Source organism: Carcharhinus amblyrhynchos, unplaced genomic scaffold (genome assembly GCF_965287045.1).
Source record: "Carcharhinus amblyrhynchos unplaced genomic scaffold, sCarAmb.v2.hapA scaffold_62, whole genome shotgun sequence".
In the NCBI taxonomy this organism is placed as follows: domain Eukaryota; kingdom Metazoa; phylum Chordata; class Chondrichthyes; order Carcharhiniformes; family Carcharhinidae; genus Carcharhinus; species Carcharhinus amblyrhynchos.
The window spans coordinates 1068680-1078191 of NW_027649802.1; the positions used below are offsets into that span (position 1 = coordinate 1068680).

The window sequence follows — 9512 nt, forward strand, 5'->3', positions numbered from 1 at the left end:
ATTAAATGATAAAAAGGATGATGGTGAAAGGGAAGAGCTCAGGATTCCCATGTCCTTACCCTGAGTCACAGGGAGGGACATGGGATGGTCAGTGGCTCAGGAATGGAGTGTGTGGTGGGGTTGAAGATGATGAGAGAGAAACCTTTTTCACACTGCCAGTGGTTCGGGTCTGGAATTACAGCCGGGAAGTGTGGTGGAGGGAGGCTGATTCGAGGCATCACAGAGGGCAGTCGATGAACATTCGAATGAAACAATGTGTAAAGATACGAGGAGAAGGCAGGAGAATGAGACAAATTCCTCATACTAGTTTGGTGAGCCGGGGCAGACACATTTCACCTCGTGGTGCTTGGCAATAATTCTGTGAAGATAATGGTTGGAAATATATCGATATTTTAACTGGAAGCTGGTGATGTTGCAGTGTTAACAGGGTTAGATAATTTAACCAGTGTCCACTAAGGGCCATTGGTATCTCTCTCAGGTAGAATCACAGAATTGTTACAGAGCAGAAGGAGACCATTCGGCCCACACTGTCTGCACTGACTCTCTGAATCAGCAATTTACTGAACCGTTGATGTCGTCTATATGGATTTCAGTGAAGCGTTTGACAAAGTCCCTCATGGTAGGTTGGTTGAAAAGTTTGAGGCTCATGGGATACGTGGCCAGATATCTAGATGGGTTGAGAACTGGCTTGCAAAGAGGAGACAGAGAGTAGTATTGGAAGGGTCCTTTTCTAGCTGGAGGTCTGTCACTAGTGATGTGCCGCAGGGCTCGGTACTGGGACCTCTTCTCTTTGTAGTGTATATAAATGACTTGGAAGAGGGAGTAGGTGGTGTGATCAGCAAGTTTGTTGATGACACCAAGATGTCTGGATTGGTGGGCAGTGAGGACCAGTGTCTGGCAATACAGCGGGATATTGATAGGCTGGTATATTGGGCAGATACGTGGCAAATGGAGTTTAATCCGGATAAATGTGAGGTGATGCATTTTGGCCGGAATAATGTAGTGGGGAGTTATATGATAAAGGGTAAGCCCGTAAGGAGTATAGAATCACAGCGAGACCTGGGGGTGCAACTGCACAAGTCTTTGAAGGTGGCAGTGCAAGTGGAGAGTGTGGTGAAGAAAGCCTATGGTATGTTAGACTTTATAGGAAGGGGTATAGAATATAAGAGCTAGAGTCTAATGTTGCAGTTGTACAGAACGTTGGTTAGGCCACATTGAGAGTACTGCGTCCAGTTCTGGTCGCCTTACTACCGGAAGGACGTGGAGACTCTGGAGAGAGTGCAGAGGAGGTTTACCAGGATGTTGCCTGGTATGGAAGGACTGGGTTATGAGGAAAGATTGAGGAAATTGGGGCTGTTTTCCCTTGAAAGACGCTGACTGAGGGTGGATCTAATAGAGGTATATTAGATTATGAAGGGTATAGATAGAGTAAACAGAGGTAAGCTATTTCCTATGTTAGAGACATGTAGAACAAGGGGCCATGGACTTAAGGTGAGTGGGGAGAGGTATAACACAGATATTAGAGGGAGGTTTTTCGCACAGAGGGTAGTGGGGGTATGGAATGCTCTGCCAAGTAAGGTGGTGGAGGCAGGCACGCTGGAGTTGTTTAAGAGTAACTTAGACAGGCACATGAGTGGGTTGGAGATGGGTGGATACAGGAGATTGTTTCAAATAAGGTTCATTAGCATTGGGGTGTCCCTGGTAATGTAAAAGGATGTGGGATGATAATGTTTTTTCTCTTTTCATTCACAGGTTTGAAGTCGGTCCGCCTCGTGTCCAACGAGGGGCATACACGCGATGGGTCGTACTGGGGCTGCTCTTGGTTGTTCGAGATTGGCCTAGTGCTTCATGTCGTTAGTGTGTGCCTAAACTGGACCAGATACTGGGCAAGACGACAGCTCAGTGACTATCGCTGATTGCTGTGCAGACACATGGATTTGGGCCGGTGTCTGCGGGAGTTTGCGCATTCTCCCCGTGCTTGCGTGGGTTTTCTCCGGGTGCTCCGGTTTCCTCCCACACCCCAAAGATGTGCTATTGGGCTGATTGGCAGGAATAAATTGTCCCTAAATTAGTTTCCCTCAATCTGGATGGCCATAAAACATTAGACAAGGGTTGTGGGTGGAGCAGGGAACTGGTGGTGTTAAGATGGCAGCGTGGGCTTGTTGGGCCGAAGGGCCTGTTTCCCGGGCTGATTTTGTTCTTTGTTCTTTGTGTACAGAAAAAAAATCTGGACATTTCTATGGTTTATAGCAAACTGAGCCAACAAAATCAGACTTGGACTTGTTCCTGATAGATCCAGGAGAACAGGAAGGTGAGGATAAAGGAATGGCGAACATCTCTTGCCTAAAGTATCAGGCAAGTAGCCTTATTGAAACACCAGCTCCTGATACTTTGACAACAGTCTGACATTATACAATCCGGGCAGTGCTGATTCTTTATATCAATTCTTCTGAAAATAAAGACAGCTCAGGTGCTTGGTTTGGATGTTTATTATTTCTGGAGAAAATCGATGCTGGTTTAAATGATTAATGGCACCGTTCTATGGAGGGCCCATTCTGACTGGTTTGTTTCCGAGTAGTTTGGGACCCTGTGTTTCGATCCAAATGAAGCTCCCAAAGCTTTGTTCTGGTGAAATGAGGTCACCATTTATTAGTCTACTCTGCAAGTCTATTAATGATTATTCCCATGATTGTGTGCAGATATTGTGTTGCATTATCCCTTTCAATTCTATCAACCTTTCTTTTTCTTTCAAATTGTCTTTCTACTTGCTGATTACATTTTTAACCTAACTGATGAAGATCAGTGATCCCAGTGCTGATCCTTACATCATTCACTGACTACAGTCTATAAATCTTTTAAATCGCTGCACTTTGGTTTCTGTTTTGGAACTGGGTTGTGTTCCATTCTGCTGACAGTAGCCTCACTGCACAGGATCTGATTTTAGACATGCTTTGTTGTAACTTACCGAATCATTAAGAAAATCAGCATTGTGGCCATCAATTTTGAAACACCAATTCCTGATAACTTCTAACGTAATTTCATAAAGCATAGCCTTGTTTTTATGGGCACTGTTAGTACTCTGTGTTTACTCTGCGTTTGGATGCATTGTTCTTCTTAATACTGACCTTGTGTTGACGGGTTCTATAGTTACCTTCATTACTTTCTCTCTTCCAGTAACAGTAACGTCCATTCCAAGCAATCGATGAAGATAAAACATTTTGGATCGATAATACTGTCTGTGTTGTCACTCCCCATTGTTTATATTAAGTTATTTGGATACATTCCATCCAAACCAAAGGTTTACCTTCTCCTTAATTGAATAAATGTTTGGTGAAAACACGCTCCTATCTGAATTCTCATGTTGCTATTTGACAATATAATGCCATCGATCCGGATGATTTTCCTTTCTATATGTTCTGAATCCTCACCCACTGCTTCAGCCTGTCTGAGTGTCCTGTCAAATGGGTTTGTCCTGTGAACAGAGCTATGCCCCAGGAGAAAGAAAAATAATTTTCTCCGTGTCAGTCTATCTAACAGTTCCTGAATAGAGTGCCCCCATATCCAGTTGTGTGGGACTTGTCTGACCGACAACAGGGGAACTGCCTCGAAGGCAGCGTACCCCCACAATCTCCCACTCAGACATTGAAAGAAGACAATGTTTCGTTTTGTTTTGTTGATTATTGATTCTCTTTGGAATTGGTTCCATGCTCACCGGTGCTGATATGGGAATATAAATATTAGCAATTTAATCACATTCTGTTCTGATATTCTGCTGTAAAGTGTGTACGGGTGTAAACTTTCACATTCAGATTCCCCTACTGAAAAATCCGGAACCAGCACAAACTGTGCTGTCGTTGTGCAGAAGACATGTATTTATGAACCTTGTGATTAACATGATGCATGTTCCAATTCTTCATTGGTTGATAATACATTATGCTGCTAGCTGTGCTGCCTTTAGGCAGGAGGTGTACCCCATTCTTTTATCCTCAGCTTCCTGGTCTCCTGGGTGCATTCATAAGAGTGTCAGGCTGTAACATGTAGTACCAGATATCGATCAATGAATATAAAAGTAGGGAGGTCTTGCTGCTGCTGTATAGGGCATTGGTGAGGCCCCAGCTGGAGTACTGTGTGCAGTTTTGGTCGCCGTACTTACGCAAGGATATTTTGGCCTTGGAGGGAGTGCAGAGGAGGTTTACTGGGCTGATGCCAGAGTTGAGGGGGTTGAGCTATGAGGAGAGGCTGAATAAACTAGGCTTGTACTCGTTAGAGTTTAGAAGAATGAGGGGAGATCTCATTGAGACGTATAAGATGATGAATGGGATGGATAGGATAGAGGTGGAGAGACTCTTCCCGCTCAGAAAGGACAGTAGGACTAGGGGGCACAGCCTCAAGATAAAGGGGGTGCGGTTTAGAACGGAGTTGAGGAGGAACTTCTTCACTCAAAGGGTGGTGAATCTCTGGAATTCGCTGCCTGTTGAAGTGGTGGAGGCTGCCTCGCTAAATATATTTAAGACGCGGGTTGATGGGTTTTTGATAAGAGAGGGGATTAAGGGTTATGGGGAGAGGGCGGGAAAGTGGAACTGATCCACTTCAGATCAGCCATGATCTTATTGAATGGTGGGGCAGGCTCGAAGGGCTAGATGGCCTACTCCTGCTCCCATTTCTTATGTTCTTATGTTCTATCATGACTCATCGTGTAAAAAACATCACTCCACTTTTCCACATCGCCCGTATAACCAATGTTTTCATGAAAAAAGCTCTGTCTCTGCATTGAACATACTTAATCCTATCTCTACAACAATGTGGAAAATAATTCCTGAGTTTGACTAGTCTCTGAGAAAATAAATTCTGCATTTCTGTGTTTTAACCTGGCCACATCTTATTCTAAGATTATATCCCTCAATTCCTAGACTATCTCATAAGTGGGAGCACTGGTCGTTCATCTATCTTGTCCAGCTCTCTGTGAATCGCATTCATCTCCACAGGGTTCCCTCTCATTCTTCTAAAATCCAATGGATGCAGTTTCAACCATCTCATCTTTTCCTCATGTGAATTTCTCCCCATATATGGAATCAATCTATTCAAATGATTATCCCCGACACCACGATACACTTCCTCAGAAACTGGGACCCAAACTGTTCACATTCTTGTCACTGTGATCAAACTGGAATCTAGCAATAATTCAGTTTTTATACACAATTATTTTGGAAATAAAGTTCAGTTGCCCTCCACAATTATCAGCTGAATGTACATGCTGGCTTTTAGTGACTTACACACAAGGACACCCCACACCTCACCAAAAGCATTGAATTAACAGTCAGCCTCCTCCTGTCAGCTTGATCTCCACAACTATATGAACCCTTTAGTTGGTTTAGAATGGATGGTCATTGGGTCGTGGTTGAGATTTTCACAAAATAAATGCTGACGGAGGCCTAATTCATCAAATGTTTGGCCCAATACAGCTTTCCTTACTGCCTGATTGTATTATCAATAATACTGTGTATTATTTCCCTGTCTCTGTCTTACAGCTCATTTAATGGGCATTCTGGTTTTGTCCCGAAGAAATTGTGGTCTCTCCATTTGTACAACTCGTTACCTCCTCACAATGGCAACAGCAGATCTACTCGTCATTATCATTGTGGTCATACTGACCGTCATCAATGAATATTATTTTCCTGTAAGCTTCCTGTACATCACACCTGTGTGTAGTGTTAAGACTGTCCTCATGGCTGCAACCACAGAATGTTCTGTTTGGTTCACCATCATGTTTTCTTTCCATCGATTTGTGGCCATTCGTTTCCAGAAGTTGAAAACAAAATACTGCACCGGGAAAACTGCAAATGTGGTTCTTGTAACAACTGGCATTCTGTTCCTTTTAAAAAATATCCCCTTCTACTTTAAAGAGGAACCTATATTCAGATATAAAAATGTACCATGGGGCTGTCAAACAAAGGTAAACTCTTTTACTGATCCCGTTTGGGTTGGATTTCAATGGTTTGATAAGGTTGTAACTCCATTGCTCCCGTTTGGTTTAATTCTATTGATTAATGCTCTGACTGTCCGACATATTATAATAACAAGCAGAGTCCGTAAGGTACTGAAGGCTCAGCGCCCGGATGGAAATAACAGTGATCCAGAGATGGAGAGCAGAAGGAAATCTATGATTTTACTCTTCACAATATCCGGCACATTCATTCTCCTGTGGACTGTCAATGTCGTACAATTTGTATATGTTAAGATAATAGGATTATTTTCCATCAGCGATTCTGCATATACATTACAAGCTGTAGGAGGTACGATGCTCAGCCTAAATTGCTGCACAAACACATTTATTCATGTGGTCACTCTTTCCCAGTTTAGAGAACATATGTATTCGATGTTGACATATCCTCTCAAAGCAATTCCACAGAGACTCAGCGGATTAAGGAAGTGTTCCCAATGATAGGTAGTTGAATCAGTGGATGTGTATCTTTGTACATTCACCACCATCCGCTTTCCCCAAGCACAGGCTTCTTCCCATCAATATGTTAACCTTCAGTCATTCAGATAAGTCCATTCAGTGTGCACTGCCAGCTCAGCACACAATGGAGCATGGCGACGTGATCTGCTGTTGTGTTAGTCAATTCTATACTCGAAGCAGATCAGTGGCCACTTTCACAGATCATTGACAGATGAATTTGTCCAACGTGTGAGAGACGCGGAAGAAATGCAGCATGAGGCCATTGATTTGGAGTTCACTATGACACACAATCTTTGTGACTTAGTTGGAAGCCTTTCTCATTTAGTCAATTGATACAAAATCCTGTGTTTGATCCCCACCAGGGCAGTGAATAAGTAAAGTGGGAGGAAGGGTTACCAAACAGTTGAAGTCAGTTGTGAACCCCAGTATTCTCCTTTGTTGTGATCAGTCAGAACCTGGAGTCAGGTAAATGTGCCCGATGTGATTCCAGTGTGTGGCCACAATAATGAATGGTAATCCACGCGGACAACTTCCAGGGAAAGGGGGTAAGGCAGCAGCGTATAGGGGTGACCGTGAAAGGGTCTGTAATCACATAAGATTAAAAATCACACAAGTTGCTGTGGGAGAAACCATGACTGAAGCACACATAGATCCGTCTCAAGGACCATATTGTTCCCAGTTACAAGAGAGGCATTAATCACCCAGTCTGAACACAAAAATACTGGAATGGTGTGCAGCTCAGCCCATGTGTGTCCATTACTACAAGAGGAGCAATGGAAATGGGAGGAACACTGTAGGTCGCTGTCCAATTAGTCAGATATGATGTTCTCCAGCCTGCCAGCCTCGTGTTTGTCACCGGGAGGAGGTTTTCCAGCAGCAGCATCCTCCGATCTCCCACGGTCACTGGGAATTTCTATGGGTAACTCCTCACTCTGTGGGGAAAGATCGCTGCCGGGAGTGTGTTGACGGTAGGACTGGAGGATCCCACTGTCACAAACGATTGGAGAATCCCGGTGAGAGTTCTTGTTTACTGAAGATATTGGGGTTGAATATCCAGGTTCACGGTGCTGCTGGAGGAGACCAGTGGGAGATATCAGCGGGAGGAGGAGGGGGTCGGTAGTGGGATTCAGGACCAGCACCAGGGTGATCGCCAGTCTCCGGGGGCAATCCTTCCTCATACAATCATCCCTGTGCCAGGAATTGATGTGGGAATGATTATAATGTTGGAATCACTGTTCCAATATCATTAGCGAGTCTAGGACGGTCTTCTCCGGGCTTGCTAGTGTAGCCCCTCATCCCAGACACCCCCTCCACCCCTCCCAGTCCCCGGCTGGGAGAGAGTCCCATCAACAGGGACCGTGTGTGATCACCACGAGAGTGGACACAGAGGCCATTGAGGTCAGGGTGTGCCGCTCAGACAGAGCCTGGCCTGCCCTGCCAACCTGACAACCTGGCATTGCCAACCTGGCACACTGGCACTTCCCCCAGGCACAATGTTACTGCCCGCCAGGCACCAACCACTCGAGGGGTGGGGGAGAGGGGGCTGGGGGGGGGTGGAAGGAAGGTGCTGTGGCCTACTGTGTGAATGGCCTAGTGAGGGGACACTCCTAATGGACAGGGGGGGGACACTCCTAATGGACAGGGGGGGACACTCCTAATGGACAGGGGGGGGGACACTCCTAATGGACAGGGGGGGGACACTCCTAATGGACAGGGGGGGGACACTCCTAATGGACAGGGGGGGGACACTCCTAATGGACAGGGGGGGGACACTCCTAATGGACAGGGGGGGGACACTCCTAATGGACAGGGGGGGGACACTCCTAATGGACAGGGGGGGGACACTCCTAATGGACAGGGGGGACACTCCTAATGGACAGGGGGGGGGACACTCCTAATGGACAGGGGGGGGACACTCCTAATGGACAGGGGGGACACTCCTAATGGACAGGGGGGGGACACTCCTAATGGACAGGGGGGGGACACTCCTAATGGACAGGGGGGGACACTCCTAATGGACAGGGGGGGACACTCCTAATGGACAGGGGGGGACACTCCTAATGGACAGGGGGGGACACTCCTAATGGACAGGGGGGGGACACTCCTAATGGACAGGGGGGGACACTCCTAATGGACAGGGGGGGACACTCCTAATGGACAGGGGGGGGACACTCCTAATGGACAGGGGGGACACTCCTAATGGACAGGGGGGGGACACTCCTAATGGACAGGGGGGGACACTCCTAATGGACAGGGGGGGACACTCCTAATGGACAGGGGGGGACACTCCTAATGGACAGGGGACACGCAAATCATAGAAAAATGATAGAACCCTACCATGAAGAAAGAGTCTGCACTGACCACATCCCACCCAGGCCCAATCCCCACATCCCTACATATTTTACCCACTAATTCCTCTAACCTAAGCATCTTAGGACACTAAGGGGCAATTTTAGCATGGCCAATCAACCTAACCCGCACATCTTTGGACTGTGGGAGGAAACCAGAAAACCCATGCAGACACGAGGAGAATGTGCAAACTCCACACAGACAGTGACCCCAGCCAGGAATCAAACCCGGGTCCCTGGAGCTGTGAAGCAGCAGTGCTAACCACTGTGCCACCTAAAAATTGTACCCTCCTCCATCACTGCCTCTGGCAGCTCGTTCCAGACACTCACCACCCTCTCTATGAAAGAGAGATACTTTTGTATCTCTCCCCTCTCACCTTAAACCTACGCCCTCTAGTTTTAGACTCCCCTACCTTTGGGAAAAGATATTGACTATCTCACTGATCTGTGCCCCTCATTATTTTGTAGACCTCTATAAGATCACCCCTCAGCCTCCTACGCTCCAGAGATAAAATGTCCCAGTCTGTCCAGCCTCTCCTTATAACTCAAACCATCAAGTCCCAGTAGAAGCCTAGAAAAGCAGTCTTTTCTGCACTCTTTCTAAAGATGTGCGGGTTAGGTTGATTGGCCATGCTAAGAAATTGCCCCTTATTGTCCAGGGATGTGTAGGTTAGAGGGATTAGTGGGTATAATATGTAGGGATA

General features: G+C 46.2%; 1 protein-coding gene across 1 annotated transcript; it reads left to right on the top strand.

Moving 5' to 3' along the window:
* The first annotated feature begins 2325 nt into the window (after positions 1–2325).
* Positions 2326–6442, top strand: LOC145337703 (uncharacterized). Its single transcript, XM_080182535.1, has 2 exons — positions 2326–2359; positions 5529–6442. Exons 1-2 carry the CDS (start codon positions 2326–2328, stop codon positions 6440–6442), a joined length of 948 nt encoding a protein of 315 aa, XP_080038661.1.
* Positions 6443–9512: the final 3070 nt, after the last annotated feature.

Excerpts from the sequence above, each read along its gene's own strand:
- LOC145337703 (XM_080182535.1), top strand. The coding sequence starts at position 2,326 with ATGGCGAACATCTCTTGCCTAAAGTATCAGGCAA. Across the intron at positions 2,360-5,528 it reads TTGCCTAAAGTATCAGGCAA|CTCATTTAATGGGCATTCTG; the intron begins GTAGCCTTATTG and ends TCTGTCTTACAG.